General features: G+C 48.7%; 1 protein-coding gene across 2 annotated transcripts in view; it reads right to left on the bottom strand.

Annotated features, from left to right (window-relative positions):
* Nucleotides 1-378: 378 nt before the first annotated feature.
* Nucleotides 379-18,830, bottom strand: part of tnrc6c (trinucleotide repeat containing 6C) — a 56,036-nt gene continuing 37,584 nt past the window's right edge. Inside the window, exons 5-22 of one of the 2 annotated variants that reach the window (XM_031894615.1) lie at nt 15,651-18,176; nt 14,217-14,429; nt 13,857-14,020; nt 13,487-13,567; nt 12,558-12,615; nt 12,052-12,197; nt 11,105-11,278; nt 10,660-10,806; nt 9,779-9,898; nt 9,440-9,523; nt 8,787-9,024; nt 8,204-8,374; nt 7,245-7,436; nt 7,019-7,162; nt 6,690-6,884; nt 6,522-6,592; nt 6,044-6,183; nt 379-5,403 (exon numbers count right to left, since the gene is read on the bottom strand). In XM_031894615.1, the coding sequence (XP_031750475.1) occupies nt 5,043-5,403; nt 6,044-6,183; nt 6,522-6,592; nt 6,690-6,884; nt 7,019-7,162; nt 7,245-7,436; nt 8,204-8,374; nt 8,787-9,024; nt 9,440-9,523; nt 9,779-9,898; nt 10,660-10,806; nt 11,105-11,278; nt 12,052-12,197; nt 12,558-12,615; nt 13,487-13,567; nt 13,857-14,020; nt 14,217-14,429; nt 15,651-18,176 (5,225 nt within the window). In that variant the 3' untranslated portion in view covers nt 379-5,042. The remainder of the gene's footprint in view (nt 5,404-6,043; nt 6,184-6,521; nt 6,593-6,689; nt 6,885-7,018; nt 7,163-7,244; nt 7,437-8,203; nt 8,375-8,786; nt 9,025-9,439; nt 9,524-9,778; nt 9,899-10,659; nt 10,807-11,104; nt 11,279-12,051; nt 12,198-12,557; nt 12,616-13,486; nt 13,568-13,856; nt 14,021-14,216; nt 14,430-15,650; nt 18,177-18,830) is intronic. The other variant, XM_031894616.1, reaches the window with a different exon arrangement.

An 18,830-nucleotide genomic window follows, 5' to 3' on the forward strand; every position in this document is an offset into this window, starting at 1 on the left:
TGTACCTTCTGGAGCACTAAGACATTATTTTGCCTAGTCCTGCGCTTAAGGGCAAATGCCCATACCTGGTGCACTCTTACAGTTTGTGCCTGTATGTTACCCAACCACTTAGATTGTAAGCTCTACAGCACTTTTACAGGCTACAGTAAAGGCTGATAAAGGGACTGATATCCTTATAATACAGACATGTAAATGGGGAGCTGTGACCTCTACTTTGCCATTTCTAACTGGAAGTCACTATGGCAGCTACTGGGACAGCGCCCCCTACAGGGTAATACCAGGGTCCCCCCCGTCACAGCTTCACCAACAAACACTTACCAGCCCCCCGTAAACTCAAGCAGCCACACAAACCCCAAAACTGCACTTTATTAAGTTTTCTTTTTTTTTTTAAAAGAAGCTTCAACATTGTTTTTTTTTTTCCATTTTCGTTTTGTTTTTGTTTAAAAGCAGCTTTTGGTGCAATTCATTAACAAACACATTCTAGGAGAGAAAAGAAAAACGTAAGTCACAAATCCTCGCCTTTTGAGTCGCAAACGTTAAACATGTTAGAAGCCAACAGAATCTGAGAAATGAGAAAGACCCCCCTCCCCCACCCCCCCACAAAGATGGCGACATGGTTCAGTCGGATATTTGGGGAGACCCCCCATGTCCTTCACTTTAAGATATAAATCCATTTTTTTTTTTGCATGGAAGAAAAGGTGTACGCCCTGCGCTCCCCCGCAGCACCCACAGCATCCTCGCCCGGGGGCTCTGTCGTAAGCGCCGCCATACGTCACGTGGCCAAAGTGCTATTCAAACCCTTCCCGTGCCAGGGACGCCCCCCCCCAAATACACAGCATCCCCCTTTTTTGTAATGGTGGAAGAATTCCTGCAAACAAAGATGGAGCGAACAGCCAATGTCCCGGTTGGAGGAGTGCTGTGCTGCCTGCGCTCTCGCTGTACAACCTGCGCATTTCCCCACCTTTGCAGCCAGAGTTCAGTAACAATAGAAGAGCCACAAAATGCTTTTTTGAAACATCTTTGGGAGAATTTTGCATCCAAAAGAAAGGCAATTGGAAAGAGAAAAAAAAAAAAAAAAAAAAAAAACATAAACAACACCCCCCCCCCCTGCAGAGAGAGAACCTAGGAGCGACTGCATTATATATATATATATCTAGAAATTCTTGTAAACCTTCTGAACACTGCTGTCTGTCCTCTCTGGCGTGCAAAGCGGGGGAAATGGAGCGGCGCGGAGATGTCGGCGGGGAGTAAGGATTGTCCCAGTGCCTGTAGTTCCCTCCCCGTGTCACAGTCTGTTCCTCTGCCCCCCGAGGGGCAGTTTATGGCAGACAGAGGTAGCATTATGAAGTAACACACACAAATTATTACTGATTAACAAACAAAAAGAAAATCCTGTTCCAACGTACGACACAAGTTGGGGGTGAAATACACAGGTTTTTTTTTTTTTTACTTTCTGAAAAGTTCTATTCCCTGTCTTGTCAATAGGAAGGGGGGGTAACAAAAGAATTGCCCCGGGGCAATTATAATACCATTTGACCGCCCCCCCCCCCAAACAAAAAAACCCCCCAAAAAAGCTTCTCGTCTCGGCTTGTGCATAGGTCAGGATCCTGCTGGGTACAAAAACTCTCCTTTCTGGCACCTCCAAAAAACAACCCCCCCCCCTCCGATCAGCCAATCCCCTTCCACCGCCACATACCCAATCCCAAGTTGTACAGTTTCCTTGTAGGGTTACAGGATTCCCTTCCGCGGCTGTAAAAGGTGACTTGTTCCTTCCAGACCCCCCCAATACCCCCCATAAAGTCACGGTTTTAACATAAAGCAATATTTTTTTTCTTTTTGTTTTTTCTTTTTCAATGAATAAAGCACTCTTGAATCATTTCAAGTCCATTATTTGGTTATTATGTAACTGCTACAAACAGGAATAGTTTGCCTTCCTCCGGTTCCGCCGCCCCCCCCCCCCCCCCCCCCCACCGTATTCTCAGTGCTTGGAGCTGGGAAATCTCTTTTTTTCTTTTTCCTCGTTTTACATCTTTTTTTTATAGCTCTTTTGTCATTTTTTTTTTTTGTTTTTCTAAAAAATACAATGAAATGGTTGTGTGGCATTTTTTTTTTTTTACTCCTCTGGAAATGTCCGGTTTTCCTGAGTAAATGTATCCACCATGTGCAAGATAGTGATTTCCAAAAAAAAAAAATGAAATTTCCATCTGGGAAAAATAAACCCAAAAAAAACCACATAAAAAAATGGGGAAATAAAATGGCGAATGTTCGTTCTTTTCCGCTGAATATATAAAACACTGGTTACTTTTCCCCGAGATGTAAAGGAATTTCTATTCGATTTTGAAAATAGACTTTTGAAATTCAATGGAAGTATTTTTTTTTTTTTTTCAAAAATTTTTTTTCTTTTTTGTCTTTTTTTTTATCTTTTTTTGGAGAAAAGCAGAAAACACAGAATATGATAAAACGATAAGGTTTGTAAACAGGTTAGAGCCGCGACGGCTTCTGCTTTTTATTCTCTCGCAGTTCAGAAGATACGGGATACGCCGGGCGCAAGTCTCCGCTTCTCGCCACAAAGTCGCTGGAAAGGCAGACACTTCTTTTTTTTTTTTTTGGTTTTGCGCCAGAGATAATTCAAAAAAATGTTTTTTGTTTTTGACAAACAGGTCCTTGAGTAAACATGGATACGCTTTGTCCCTCTGCATCTCCGCTGGCAACGACCACCGAGCTGGTAAAGCGGAGCTGAAAATCTCAGTGCAAATTTAAAAAAAGGTGATAAAAACAGGAAAAAAAAAAAAAAAAAAGCCTGACCTAAAAGCATGAAATAAGATTAAAAAAAAAAATACTTTTCAGAAATGGTCAGGTTTAGCAAAGACTCCCCTCCTTCTCTGTAAGACAGAGGCCACAATGGCAGCCTGCCCCGCTCTGCCCAGGGAAGGGAAATGGCCCATAAGTGACTAACAAGGTGCCTTAACTATTGTAAGAACCCGCCCAGGGATAATGGGAGCTGGGGTGAAGCCCGGGGATCTTCATGTTACATTGGGATTTTGCATGAATCTTCTATTGGAAGTGGTTTGTGGGATATTTGCAGTTTTACACTGCTAATACCAGACCTAAATACAGAAAATGAATGCCAGTTGCACAAGTGCTCAGAGGACATTAAATCCTCTTAAATGAACTCCCGTCTGGGTCCCTCAGTGGAGAGAAGCCTTGGCATGGGGTGCGCTAAAGGCCAACTAAACCGGGTCCCTTCGATATTGTGGGATAAATGTATTTTCTCTTTGAACGTTTCCCTAGAATAACACATATCTATGTGACCCTTAAAGGGCCAGGACCACAAAAATCATTATAACTGGCACGCTGGTCTTTTCCATCTCTTTCTTTGTAACAAATACAGACCCTCAACCCAATTCTGGGTTTTACTTCCCCTTGCTCTTTGCCTTCACAGATAAACTCATCCTCACAGACTTTTGGCATAAACTATATTATTATAAAGGGGACTCGGCCATACCACTTGCGTTATAGGAGTCACTGGTCTGTGTTATAAATATAATGAACCCCCTACGTTAAAATGTCAGGGTTTTCTAATATGTGGAATCCTCGCTGACTTCTAATATCCTTACATATTACGGTAGGGGGTAACACTATTCCTAAAGGTAAAGGAAGATCTCCAAGGTTTCTGTACAGTGGGGCCCAATATCCATTAGCATTAATTGGAGCCGAGTGACTGCCCGATATCTATAATATAAACGCAGTGTCCCCGGCTCACTGGGACATTAGCTTAGGAGCCATGATAGTTTTTTTTTTTTCAAATGTATTTCCCTACAAAGAGGCGCGGGGGAATTCATTAAGTGCAGTTAGTTGGAGGGTGCCTCTATCCTATGGGCAGTGCCGGGCATTGGACACAATGGGTGACTCCCCTCACCTTGGCAATGGCACGGCTCAGGCTTGGCAAGCATCAGTAGCCAACTCTGAGTAATTTGATTGGCCGACCATAAGCGACTTGGTATCCAGAAGATCCAGAACCCATAGGGGCAGCCATTTCACTCCCTGGGCTAAGAACACAGTCTGTTTCCAAAAATATCTATTTTTAGATAATCGATGCCGAATTAAATTAAAAAGAAAAGGGGGGGGGGGGGGGAGAAAGGAGGGCGGGGCTTGCCATTTGTCATCTTGTTGAAGTCCACAAAGAGCTGCGTTGCCATGGACGACAGCGGCCTGGAGACCCTGATAAGAACTAATAAAAAACAGCTTTCCTCTGCTGGATTCAAGTATTTCTAATCAGATGATATGGTGCCTGGAAGGAGAAGAAGAAGGAGATAGTGTTGAGGAGATGTAGAGAGAAGATGGCAAGGCAGGGGCAGAAGCTCTGGACGAAGGTTATGTGCATAGGCAGATCCACGGGGTGATCAACCGGATCCTCCGCTCCTTCTCTACAGTCGGCCTGTGAGTTCCGTACCAAGTCCTACATCTAGCTGCGAGTGTACACAGTGCGTATACACCAAATCTCTCGCTTGCTCCTCCCCCCCATTCTGATTGACAGGGGCCCCGCCTCATGTGCATAAAAGTCCAAGGCTCATTTAACGATAGGCTTCTCTAGCCCCCCAGCCCTCCCTAACCCACTCCCCTCCCAGTAAACCGCTTCAGCCCTGCCATGTAAGGAAAGTGCCCGTAAGTTCTAGTCCCAGCAGGAGCAGCTTGATAATGTTATTGTCTTCTTCTTTGAACACTTCTGAAACGTTAAAAGAAACACAAAAAACCCCCCAAAACAAAACAAAAAATAAAAGACTTTGTCAGCCTGTACTGAGTAACTCAGATCCCTCGACTTTCTCCCGAATCCTTCCGCCCCCCCCAGCTCACATTCTACCCATACTGTTAGAGGCAACAGTTCACAAGGGTGCCGGCGGGGGGGGGTGTGACGGAGAGAAGATACTGCATGGAGAGAAGGCTATAGTGCCGGGTCAGACGGGGTGCTTCTCTGAGCCATGGTGGGAAGGATTCCATGTTGGATTAAGGTTCTTTGTTAGTGCTGATGATGTGTTGTTGGATCACATGGACTCCCCGCTCAGCAGATCCCCCGGCAGGAGGGTGTTGAGAGGGGTGGGGCTGCGGATGATCCTTGCATCCTCTGATCCGGGGGGCCCCCATAAGCTGCTGGAGTACTGAGGGACTCCGCCCCAGAGCAGGTCGTTGTTCCCCTTGCTGCCGAGGCACGGGGGGTTCCAGTGAGCGGCGTCGCTGCGCACCAAGGTATGTGAGCCCCCTGCGGATCCCAGGCGGGGCTGGCTATTGCCAGTGTTAGACTGCCAGCTGGAGGTGGGGGGCAGCGGCTGTCCTTGTGCCAGGAAACGGTTCACTTCCTCTTCGCCAGCAAACTCGGCCAGGATAGTAGTGTTACCCAGAACGCACCTGCAACCACAGCAAGCCAATCAGAACCGGGAAGAAACGCTCCGTTCCACTATGGATTGGTCTATACTGATATCTTAAAGGGGTGTTATAGAATTGCCTATTCCTAGCAACCTTTTAATAGGGCTTCATTTTTTTTATACTTTTTAAATTCTTTGCAGCTCTCAAATGGGGGTCACTGACCCCGGCAGCCAAAACCTATTGCTCTGTGAGGCTCCAGTTTTACTTTTATTGTTACTTTATATTACTTATCTTTCTATTGAACCCCTCTCCTATTCATATACCAGTCTCTTATTCAAGCCACTCCCTAGTTGCTAAGGTCATTTGGACCCTAGCAACCACATAGCTGTTCAAATGGGAGAGCTGCTAAACAATTACTGAAAAATCTACAAATAATAAAAAATGAAGACCAATTGTCTTCAAATATTACTCTCTACATCATACAAAAGTTACTTTTTATTACCTATCTTAATATAGACCAATTGCAAATTGTCTCAGAATAGCATTCTCTTTACTACCCAAGTGCAGGGCTCAGGGCAGCTGCCCCCATGTGTCACCCCTAAGGATATGTAGTAGGCACTCTGGTGGCAGTTACATTGTTTTGCACCCAAATAACCAATGAGAGGGGAATAGAGGTACTTACATATGCAGTGACTTCTGAGCTTTGGTGGCTTCCTCCTTGGAGCTGTATCTGACCACAGCATTGCCTTGAGTGAGGTTCAGATGGAATGTTATCAGAGGGCCGTGCTGCAGACACAGTGTCCGTAGGGTAGAGCCATCAATCTGTGGGAAGAGACAGGCACCAGTCATTGCAAGGGAAAGAGACTGCAGAGTGACAGTCACATTGATTATTCTGTGAGATGCCAGGTCAGGGCAATAACACAAAGATAACTGGGGGATAAAATACGCTTGCTATCCTTATATGTTGAACCTTTGGCTGTTTCTGAACTGCAACTCCCAGCACCCTCAGAGGGTTACCTGCTCCGATTACCGCTCTACTTGCATGGAAGGCATAATATCAGCATAATCAGTTGCCTGTTGCTGATATCCTATTCCTTCTTGTCTGGCCTGCCCTATAGGAATACTAGCGCAGTAGTGTGGGCCCTGCACGTTTGCTGTACCTGTGGGGTTAGGTTGCGCAAGACCAGCCAGCTGCTTGTTCTTCCTGAGCTGTCGGTACTCCAAGTGGAACCTGCAAGGGAGGTACAGAATGAGCAGTAAAGGCAACATTGCATGCACAAGGGAAAGTCACGTGAATCAGCCATTGCTGCCGCCGCTTTGGCTCTTACCAGAGGAATAGGAGCTTGTCCAGCCCAGTTGGTTTGAACTCCAGGCAGAGGAGGGTTTGGCGTTGGTCAGTCCAGGAGGAGGTCTGGATGGGGCTGTAGTGTTTCTTGGTACTTTCCACAGCTCGTGAGACAAGGACGCTTGAGTGTGGGAGATGGGGCTGGATGACCACGTGGACTTGATATCAGACAGTTTCCCTGAAACACAACCACAGCAACAGCAGCATGTTTAGTAAGTGCACGGCGCTTGGGAACATGGCAGGCAAAACAAATGACAGGGCCACACGTGCTCTCATGGAGATAAGCTCCGTTACAGTTACTAAGCCCATTACCTCCGCTCTTTAGTAGATAGCGATTGACATCCTGGATGGTGGTGTTGATGGTAGGGCCCGTAGGAACGCTCCCAGGAGTCACATCCGGGTCATTCTCCGGGTCGATATTCTGCAGTCCTTTCCAAGGTACCCCAGGGTGAAACTCTGAGAGGGGTGCAGAACACTGGTGAGCCTTTGCTGCCTCCTTTAGCACAACAGGAAATTGGTCTCACCCAACCACACTTACCAGGAGGCCAGTTGATGCTGGATCCATTGGAGATCTTTTCACTCTCAGATTTGGCACGTGACCAGCTGTCAGAAACAGGTACAGGAGGGCTCGTTGGCGACTCGCTGTTGGACAGGAGGTCGTACCGACTGTAGGCGTCATCCAGAGAGGACTTTCCAGGGGGACCAATGTTCAACCCCCCAGGAAGGGCACCTGTGCCGGAAAGAAACGGGGGATTCCGGATTCAACCAAAAACATACAACCATCATGGTGGATACTGCCCAAAAAGGCATGTGTTTGAATATCAGTCACAGGAGTGGGGTTACTACTACATGCGCGCCTTTTCTCTTATCCAAAACGCCAATAAACATTTGTAGTAACTATAAAAGCCAAAAGGGGGTTTTGTACAGTCGTGAGCGGCTGGCTGCGAGCACATAATTCTAGTCTGGGGAAATGTCAGAGTGGCAGAGCCGCCCAGAGGTTCCGCCAGTGAAGGTTATAATCTAAATGGAAGTCGCTGTAGTGTGACAAATGCAGTTAAGTCTGCATCAAGAAGGAGATTTAAATGCATGAGGTGAGGCGCGCGGGGGTGTGCGGGGGGCAGCGCTGACAGCACCACTTCTATCATCTGCCTAGAGGGGAATTATATTTTGCTTGGAAATAAAGCAGCTTAGCTCAGTAACCGTTATATATCTGTAACCCTGTTGCTGTGTTTGTGTTGGGCTGCTTGGCCAGCGCCTGTGTCTTTATACCATTGACCTGACTGCTAAACTGCTGACAACATAATGACTACATTCCGTTTGCCTTCATTGGGTGCCTGAGTGACCAAAGTGCTGGCAAAGGGGCTTCGTCCACAATTCACAGCTGAGGTACAAGTCTTCCTTGAAGGAAATGTAACCTGCTGTTATATGTGGCAAATGTACGTCTGTATAGTAACATGGCGCAGCTTTACGGCACTGCACAAAGAGTGCCCGACTTACCGGGCTTGCCAGGACTGGGGTCAAGTGGAGAAGCAGCATTTGTCAGACTGTCCATGGCGTTGGGGTGAGTCCATTGTGGCAGACGAGACTGGGACTGAGATGAATCCTTCACTGACAAACTGCCTGCCATGTCCATGTTGTTTACATTCATGCCGGGGTTCAGTCCAGCCACTGCAGAGAGATGAGGGGTTACTGGAAGCTAAAGGCTAAAGTCACACCCAAGTTTACCCTGCAATCACATGAGCCCCACAGTGAAGACTGCATGGCAGATTGGGGGTGGCAGTCAGTGAGCAAAATCCTGTCCATTATGTCTAATGGAATCCTGTAGTTCCCCACAGCTGGAAACAGTCAGTACTTCCACTTGCAGCCCCCTGTTTGATTTATTGCTATGCTGGCCCACCCTGATAACGTGCCTGCAGATTGTTAAGGAGGTGCAGCCATGGGGACTCTTTACGTGCTGCCATGCCTTTAACAACGTAAAGCGGGAAAAGACCCCTAATGAGTACACGCATGTTCTCCACCAGCTCTTTCACTGGGGCGTAATGGCTGCCAGTACATGTATTTACTAATGCTGCACTCTCACCAAGTGGGTATGGGGGGAAGGTGCTGGATGAAGACTGCTGCTCTTTGGTGTGAAGGTCGGACAGGCCAGGGGCCGGGGTATGGGATGAGAAAGTGTCCAGCGCAGACTTGCCTGCTGGGGGGTGCAAAGGAGCGTGTTGAGGGGGAGGCTGCTGCTGCTGCTTCATGAGCAGGGCCTGGGCCAGCTGCCGTTGGTGTTGCTGGATCTGCTGCTGCATGTTATTGATTGTGCGTGCAACCTGCAAAGGGCACAATACACACGTCATATGGAAATCATGGGAAACACATAATAAGAACAGTGTGTTGCTATCTATCTAACTCTTGTTACTGTAACTATAGAGGAGGCAGACTCTGGGGGTCCCAGGAGGCATAAGGGGCCTTGTGGAGAACTGACTGACATTATGGAAGTAGGATTTAGGTACCATTCCTGCATAAAGGATAGAAGGATGTTATCTTACACACGTTACAACTCCCTGCACCCCACTCATTGTTGCCCAATAACAGCTGCCCGAGCTTTCCCAGAGTGGTTTTCCTGCTATTGCTCGTGAGGTTCCATGGGGCTACGCTGGGATGGGAGCTGGCTTTTAGATGCCTTTTAGCATTCAATGACACTTGCAGAGGTGTGAAAAGCAATGCTGAGCGGATTCCACTTACTTGCTGCTCCTGCTGTCTCATGGGTCCGGAAACATTGCGCTGAGCCTGTAACATCTGCTGCTGGAGTTGTAAACGCTGATACGCCTGCAGGTAAAATGAGGGACAGGTCACCCCGGTGGAAATGTTCCAAGCCAGAGGAGCGCAGAGCACGGGAGCTGCGGCAGTCCCTTACGTAGCAATAGACTTAATGGAGGATGACAAGATTACTCATTCTATTTCATTGGCAGTCCATGAGTATGGGATATCTAATGCTCAGCTGAATGCAACACACAGGTCAGAGCTGTGTAACGCCATCTCTAATTGCCCGTGTCTGTACTACAGAGGCTACTTGGTACTTACCAGCTGCAGCTGGTAGAGCTGGTTCAGCATGGTCATATGCTGAGGATTAATTGGCGAAGTTAATAGTGCAGGGTTGAGACCAATGTTTTTTGCTGCAAACTGCAAAAGCTGTGCTTGAACCTAAAACGATAAGAGAAACCAGAGAGTGTTATTCCAGCTGCAATAACAAGGCTGCTAGATAAAGAGCACCCCCTGTACCTCACAAATATGGCTACCAGGAAACAATAGGATGACCTGTAGTATGCCAGCAAGCAGTCTGTTTTAGCAAGTGGTAATTAAAAGGTGACCCAAAATGGCGGATATGGGACAAGGCAGTTACTGCTTGTAGGTCTATTTATATACAGTAATGGTGTCCATACACAGGTGGATTTGGGCACTTCAGACCGAGTCGTTAGCTTATCTGTCCATGTGTGGGGCCCTCCGACGGACCTCCCTGACTGATATCTGGGCGAAAATCTGCCAGATGTCAGTCAGGCAGGTTTGATTTCCCATCGGACTGAGGAAGGTATCGATGTGATCCTTGCCCTGACAACTGTATCCTGTGGTTGTGACCAGATTGCTTGGACCTAGGGCCAAACAAACAGATATCTCCCACCTTACCAGGCATATGGGGGAAAGATCCACTTGTTTGGTGACCTCGCCACAAGGGCAGATCTTATAATGTATGGCAAGCATTAAACTTCCTATGTTCATGTAAACCAAACACTTACTATCACCCACTATTGTCTTCTGTAAATCTCCAGTCAGGGTAGAAACAATGAAAATGTGGTATTTGGATACATCTGTAGAATGAGCTACTGTACTTGGGGTGACTGAATGCTTTGGCCCACCTTACAATACACAGCACATCATGCTACACACATATTCAGTAACAAACGCACCTGAGGGGATAAGAACTGAGGCACTTGAGCACGAAGACTAGGCTGGGATGAGTTGAGAGGTTGCACTGGTGGCTGCTGCTGCTGCTGCATGGACCTGGCTTGTGCTGCTCCACTATTGCCAAACATACCCAGATTGCCACTCTGCATCTGTACCAACATGGAGACAGTGAGTAAAAGCGCATATTAAGGAACAATGGTAGAGAGTATTTAGAATTGGGAAGATAAGCAACGCGGTGCCTTAGAGAGAATAATGATTAAAACAACAATACAGCACAAATTCTTAGGCTCCAGTGACTTAGTATGGCTTCTCTGCTCCCTAATGCGGCCAAAGACAGATATATATATATATAGCATAATGCCCCGTGCATTGGGATAGTACTTAGATCCCTTGCCACACACTAAAGATTGCAGGTTGGTACCCTTCTTGAACAAACACCTGTCTTACCTGTCTAGTGGAATTCAAGTTCTGCATGCCAAGCCCTGCTGTCATGGCACCCAGGGCCTGATTAGGGAGTGCACTGTTTGGATGGGGGAGTTTCAGGCTTGGTGAAGGCAAAAATGGTGAAGAAGTGGGCTCTTCCGCTAGGCCGCCATCCTGATTGGAGAGGGAGATGGTGAGCTGTTGGCAGGATCCAGAGAGAAGGCACAGAGAGGCATGTGGGGAGAGAGGGAGGAGAGCTGTTAGGGTACGGAGCCCAGTCAGAGCCAATCAATACAATATAAGCAAGGGCAGGGCAATAGCAGGGTCTGTATCCCTCATGTACCCAACGAGATCCAAAGCTTCTGAGGGGTTAAAAGCTTTGCTGACATTTAAGCAGAGACAAGCACATGGTTCATATGTCTGCTGCTCTCGCTCAGCTGTTCTGTCAATATCCCACTAATCCTTCCCTTCCCCCCCCAGCCCAGTCTGTGCAGGGCAGCAGCGGGCAAAGCCTGAATAGATCGGGGGCCAATAAGTCACCTCTGAGCTTTATACAAACTCCTAAATACTCTGAGCCCCCAGCACCTCATGTAAAGCAAAGACCCCTTGGCTAACCTTGTGCATGTAGACATTCGGTCATTCGGCAAAGGTAAATGTCAGCATTAGGATAACAGTTACAGAATGAAAGCTCCAACACTCCCTGTGCCACTGCACCAATAACCTAGCAGGATTTCCCATGGCCCACAAACACAACCCCTTCCCCATAGAATGGAAATACAAGTATTCTATACTGCTGGGCTGAACCTCCAACCAATCAGTGGCTGTCGATGACTGGGGGGGCCAGTCTGTACCCAATCATTACCAGCTATCAGTTGGTGACATCCCAGCTATTCTGCTAAATACACACACTGACACGGCTGGCACATTCATACACAATCGCTCCATTGGTTCCAAAAAGAACCACTTGTTACCTTGTCAAGAAAAGTGGGGCGGTCCATGGAAGACTCTTTGGAGATTGGTGGTTGGCGGCAGCTCAGGGGCTTGGTGACCATCACATTATAGTCTGCCAATCCCAATCCACGCTTGTCTATTTCCACCTTCTTTTCCAGGAGAGCGCCTGCAGGAAAGGCAAAACATATAGAAATTCTCCTTCTGACTTGTAAAGCTTGAAAATGGGGGTCACTGACCCCAGCATCTACAAAACAAATGCTCCGAAAGGCTAATTTTGATTTCTATCATATTACATTATGTGAGTATAAAGGGTAATGCAAAATATAGTATAGTGCCCCATTAAACTCCCCCTGGGGTAAAGTCATAGGGGCAGGATGAGATTCAATTTGGGATGCAGTTCCACCACCTCACTGCTGTTATGAGCTCTGTACTAAAGGAAAACAAATCCTCCATGTGTAATGGCTTGGCCGGACAAGAGAGTACTACTGGCTGGCACATACCCTACACCAGTGACTGGGACACTTACTCATGGCCTGGTCCAGATTCATATTGTTACTTTTCAAGGCCTCTTCAGCAGGCTCTTTCTGTAAAGAGGGATAAAGGTTTTTAGAAAGGATGAGAAACCTTAAACATTTTCTTAACTACCACTCCCTGCAATATTAGCCCCCTAACTACCACTCCCAGCAACGTTAGCCCCCTAACTACCACTCCCAGCAATGTAAGCCCCCTAATTACCACTCCCAGCAACATCAGCCCCTTAACTACCACTCCCAGCAACTTCAGCCCCCTAACTACCACTCCCAGCAACGTTAGCCCACTAACTACCACTCCCAGCAACGTTAGCCCCCTAACTACCACTCCCAGCAACGTTAGCCCCCTAACTACCACTCCCAGCAATGTTAGCCCCTAATTACCACTCCCAGCAACATCAGCCCCTTAACTACCACTCCCAGCAACTTCAGCCCCCTAACTACCACTCCCAGCAACGTTAGCCCCCTAACTACCACTCCCAGCAACTTCAGCCCCTTAACTACCACTCCTAGCAACGTTAGCCCCCTAACTACCACTCCCAGCAACGTTAGCCCCCTAACTACCACTCCTAGCAACGTTAGCCCCCTAACTACCACTCCCAGCAACGTTAGCCCCCTAACTACCACTCCCAGCAACGTCAGCCCCCCCACCACACAAATCTATAGCTCACAAGGAGTAATGATAACTGCTTGCCTAAAAGAACCAGCCAGCAGAAATGTCATAGACATGGGTCAAAATATCCATTACCAGCCCCTTCCCGTGACATCATCGTGCCTTACTATACACCCTATCCCAGAGTTACCACCCCCCCTAAACCCAGCCTGCCTTATTATGCACATTCCCACGGCTGACAAAGTACACGGAATAGCCCCGTGTCAGATAAAGCATTGCTCTGCATTTCAAGCCGTTTCTGGCGACACGCACCGGGAAGCCCATATCAGTGAGCTGTTTAGTCAGTCGGGACATGATCCAGACCTCGTCGGACTTGCTTGGAGTCTTTATGACCTGTGCAAATAGAGCAATTACACAATGATGACAGCCCACAGCAAAGCAGAGCTTGGGATGGCTGCCAGGGCATTGCTTTGGCAAAAGGCAGCTTAATCATTTTTCTAAGGAAAAAGAAAAATTCCATCAAGATGGCGTATAGAACTCGGAGCTCTTAGGCCCCCAGTTGCAAGCCCCACTGCATGTAGAAAGCAGGGCAAACTGTATACAAATGGAGTGTTGCCGCGGCCATTATGGCAGATATGGAGTTAATACCGTGCCAGCTATTACCCTGCAGGCTGCCCCTTACCTTGGAAAGTCCTTTTTTGGGGCCGTTGCCCCACGAGTTGCAGGAGGAGTTACTGTCTTGAGAAGCAGCATTGTTCCACATGTCTCCCTCATCTTCCTCCCACTGGCTGCCCAGGCCGGCCTCCTCTCCACTACTACCCCAGCCTTCTTGCATAGATTTGGGAGCTGCAGAAAAGAAAAGATGGTGGATTTCTAAGCAATGAGTTTCCATACAAGGTACATTTCTGTCTGTCAGGCTTCTGAAAGGCATGACTAAACAATCCCAGCACAGGAACTGAACCGTGGGGCCCTGTATATCTCTGCTTCCGTCCCTGCTGCGGGCCTGGCAGTGAATAAGTACAACATAACCTGGGCGCCCCACCTGGTTTGCACAGCATGGGGGCAGCAGCAGCAGCAGGAGCGCTTGTCCTTCCATATGTTCCGGGAGGTTCCGCAGAGCCGTCCCCCCAACCTGAAGTGCTGTTTTTGGGCTTCCCCCATGCCGAAGTGCCTTTGTCGACAGCAGCAGACGGGGATGGGGGCTCTCCCCAAGAGGCTTCAGTCTTTGAGTTAACATTAGGCAAATCTCCCCAGCCTGCAAAATAGAAGCACTGTCACTCTGTAACCAATCCTAGCCATCCTTATATAGTTAGCCTCACTCATCATTGCCTGCAAATCATATCCAACTGCTGAACTACATCCTGATCCCAGGCCTGTCGGTAGTGCCCATACACGGACCGATTCTAGCTGCCGATATCGGCAGCCATAGACCGATTTGGCAGCTAATCGGCCCGTGTATGGGCACTACCGACAGGCCTGCCCGACCGATATCTGGCCTGAAATCTCGATCGGGCAGGTTAGAAAATCTAGTCGGATCGGGGACCCCATCGGCTCGTTGGTGCAGTCCCTGGACCGACTTTGCCTATACCCGTTGTGAAATAGCCTAAATTCCCCCGTAGGTGGGGGATATCGGGAGAAGATCCGATATCCCCCAAGCAAGCGGTCTGAAGGTGTATGGGCACCTTTAGGCAGTGCACCGGATGCTGAGAGCTGCAGTTAAATAAACAGCTGAAGTGCTTACAAGATGGAGAGCCCTCATACTCAATGCTAATAACCAGATATTTATTAGTAAAGAATACTTGGTTGCTATGGGTTACTAGACCTGGTTTAAACCTTTTTGCCCATTACTACATGATCCCTCTAACTTCTATAAAGTAGATGTGAGGTGTCAGGTAGACAATACCCTAGAGAGGATTTAAAGATCCCTAAGGATTCTGGGGTACCAAGGGTGGGTCTCTGCTAAGACTGATGTTAAATGTGGCCTCTGGCATTGACGAAAACGTGATCTCGTGGGCACGGACTTCCTTACCATGTTTATTATTCAACTCCAATTTTAGACAGCTTTAATAGGACACCTAAGCCGCTAAGAACAAAGAGGCAGCATGTGAATAAGGAGATCTACCTGAGTCTAATCCTGCCGGCGCTTTCCCAGCCCCGAGGTGACATTGATAGGGTGCCCACTACTGCGCTTCTGTAGGAACTGGGGGAGATTAACCCTTTGCAGACAGAGTGTACTTGGAGTAGACTGTATGAGTTAGCACCAGAATGAGCAGAAAGGCAATGGATGCCGAGCCTAAAGCCTAAGCACTACCAACGCTGGCCAACCTGCCACCCTCTTGTATATTCAGTATAAGTATAAGTCTGGCAGTTGTAGTTCAGCAACAGCTTGAGTCTGAAGCATGCAGAAACACAACGAGAGCAGAATATGCTTAAGAATTAGTTCCACTCCATACACAAGTGGTTATGGCCAACCTACCTGGACCGAGCAGTGGGGATCGGTTCTGCTGGGCACTTGGCTGATGAGTTGGCTGAGGTTCAACCATATTGGTATTTGGAGGGGTGCTGGGAGTGGCGGCGGAGTTGGTGTTTGTTGCAGGGATGCTCTGAGATACCGGATTATTCCTATCCCACATGTTTACAGTTTTAATATAATTGCTCGGGTCACCCCAAGCTGAGGTACCATCGTCTATTTCCATCTTACGGCGTATAGACGGCGGAGAAGGCTCTTGCCAGCCGGTGGAATCAGCTCCAGCATCCTTTTGTTTGGTTGGTGGTGTTGCTGGCACCGGTCCACCAATCCACACAGATCCATTCTGTTTTACAGATGCTGCTCCTCCCCACCCACTCACATTGTTCTCTTGGGGTTTATTGGCCCAGTTTTGCTGCTGAGGAGCTTTCATGGGCTCCCCCCAGCCTGTACCGGAATTATTCTTGGTGTTTGTGCCATTTCCCCACCCGCTGGTCCCAGGCCGCGAGTTCTCGTTCCACCCAGATCCAGGCTTACTGTCGGAGTCCCACCCTGTCCCGTTTTTCTTTCCGTCGGTAATGTGTTGAGGAACAGGGGGCCCGTCGGTCCAGTCTCCGCCCGTAGAACTCCAGCTTGGATTTGATTTTTGCCCGTCGGCCCACCCTTGGGGTTTGGACTTGTGAGGCTCACTCCAGGTGGGCGACTTGTCCTCCTGATTAGCGGACGCGCTCCAAGCGTGACCACTTTTGGCAGCAGCATTGACAACAGTAGAGCTTGCGTGTTCCCCCCACCCCCCTGGACCATTTGGCGTTTTTTCTCCCCAGCTTGCACTTACAGGGGCAGACACAGGTTGGGTGTTCATCCACCCCGATACTGAAGAGGTATTGGTACTGTTCATGATGGACCCTTCACTCTTTCCCCCTGAGTTTGAAGGCTGAGTATTTGAACCCCCCCAGGCCTCCGTCCCAACATTTTTATGATCGGGACGCTGAAATTCTTCCAATTCCCATGCAATATTCTGTCTGACGGGGACCTGTCCCCAGCCGGTATTGGAAAGGACTCTCGGGTCAAGATCTTGTCTTGGCATCTGCTCTGCCATCCCAGGGTCTCCCTGCTGACCATCTCCTCCCTTCCCTTCATTGGCATTCCCAGCGCCGGTGCATCTGTCGTTGGCTGCAGTGACAGATGCAACCGCTTTGGCCCTAGAATTCATTTGCTCACCTCCCTGCTGGGTGCTCTGCATGCCAACGCTGGGGCTGTCCCACCCTGTGGGTCCTTTTCCATTCATGTCATTGCTGGAATGCTGGTTTGGGACCTTACCCCACTCACCGTTCACACCGTTACTTGTGCTATGTCCAGTATGACCCCATGGTCCGGGATGCATGCCTCCTACGCTGCCTCTGCCTCTCCCCCAAGGCAGCACCCCGGGGCTACTAGGTGGTCCTGAATCCCATGCACTCATTCCACTGCCATCTTTCTGAACTGCGCAGCCATTTTGTTTAGAGCTGCCATCTCCTCCTTCCTGACTGAACCCTGAACCGCAGCTTCCTACAGACGGGCCGCCCTGCGATAACCCCCACACCGAGCTGCCCGTGCCGTCACCTCCCGCCCCGCTGACTTGAGAAACTGAACCATTAGCACCAGGAAGGCCTTGCAGGTGGGGTGGGATGATGCCCCCCATTCCGACAGCCATCCCCCAGTTTGGCAGTCCATTTGTCTGCATTGCATTAATAAGGTTTGGTGAAGAATTCATGGGGTTAGTGTTATTTGGTCCATCAGTGTTAAGGTTCTGAGGTTGTACGCTGAAAGACACATTCTGAGAATTGGACGTTTGTGGTTCTGTGCTCTCTTGTGACTGCAGGTTCCTCCAGGCACCTAAACTACCAGCTGCGTTTCCATTCTGGTTGCCCATGTTCTGTCCAATGGCACCGACTGGACTTGAAATGCTGGAAGGACTGCCGCCTCCCAAAGTCCCTTCATGTCCAAGTACAGGCCAGGCAGCTGGGTTGGCATTCGGGTTAAGGTTAAGATTAATGCCAGTATTTGGGTTGGAAGCGCCCCAGCAGTTATGACTCCTGCTCTCCCCAATCATGTTGTCCACCTTGCCATCCCCACCACCAATAGGGCAGTGAGCAATGCCAGAGCTGGAGCCTGGAGCGACACCCCAAACTCTGGCTAAGTTCCCATTACCATTTGCCCCACCAGCTCCAAGGGCACTCTGGTTAGAAGTGCTTTGGATGAGTGCTCCATTGGCGCCATTATTGCCATTTGTTTTCTTTGTATGTCCAGTGAAGTTGCCTTGGGCACTAGTAGCCATGCTACTTTTCTCTGAGCCACAGTTGGAGGCAGAGTCAGTGTCTGTAGTACATTCTGAGGCAGATTCACTCTCAGTTCCAGTAATGGAAGGCCACGCTTCCTTGTCAGTCCTGTCTATTATCACTTTATCCCAGCTACAAGTGGCTTCACCTCGGAGAGACGGCTGCAGTCCCCAGTGGGAATTCTCATAATGGTCTCCCAAACCACTGTGACTGAGATCTGCCAGGGGGAAAGAAAAGGCACATGTTAGTCAGCTGAATGCTTCAATACTATGCCCCCCCCAGTCCCCGTAGTGCTGGGCACCCTATACACATACTAAGTGCCTCTACCTCTACTGCCTTGTAATATATCCATTCCTCAGGGCCAGAATATCTGTGCTATGAAACGTGGCAAGGTAAACAAAGCATAGGAATGGGATAGGGCCCTTAGATTGTAAGCTCACTGGGGCAGGGACTGATAGGAATGGGATAGGGCCCTTAGATTGTAAGCTCACTGGGGCAGGGACTGATGGGAATGTGATAGGGCCCTTAGATTGTAAGCTCACTGGGGTAGGGACTGATGGGAATGTGATAGGGCCCTTAGATTGTAAGCTCACTGGGGCAGGGGCTGATGGGAATGGGATAGGGGCCTTAGATTGTAAGCTCACTGGGGCAGGGACTGATGGGAATGTGATAGGGACCTTAGATTGTAAGCTCACTGGGGCAGGGGCTGATGGGAATGGGATTGGAACCTTAGATTGTAAGCTCACTGGGGCAGGAACTGATGGGAATGGGATAGGGACCATAGATTATAAGCTCACTGGGGCAGGGGCTGATGGGAATGGGATAGGGACCTTAGATTGTAAGCTCACTGGGGTAGGGACTGATGGGAATG

The sequence above is a fragment of the Xenopus tropicalis genome, chromosome 10, assembly GCF_000004195.4.
Source record: "Xenopus tropicalis strain Nigerian chromosome 10, UCB_Xtro_10.0, whole genome shotgun sequence".
Lineage (NCBI taxonomy): Eukaryota > Metazoa > Chordata > Amphibia > Anura > Pipidae > Xenopus > Xenopus tropicalis.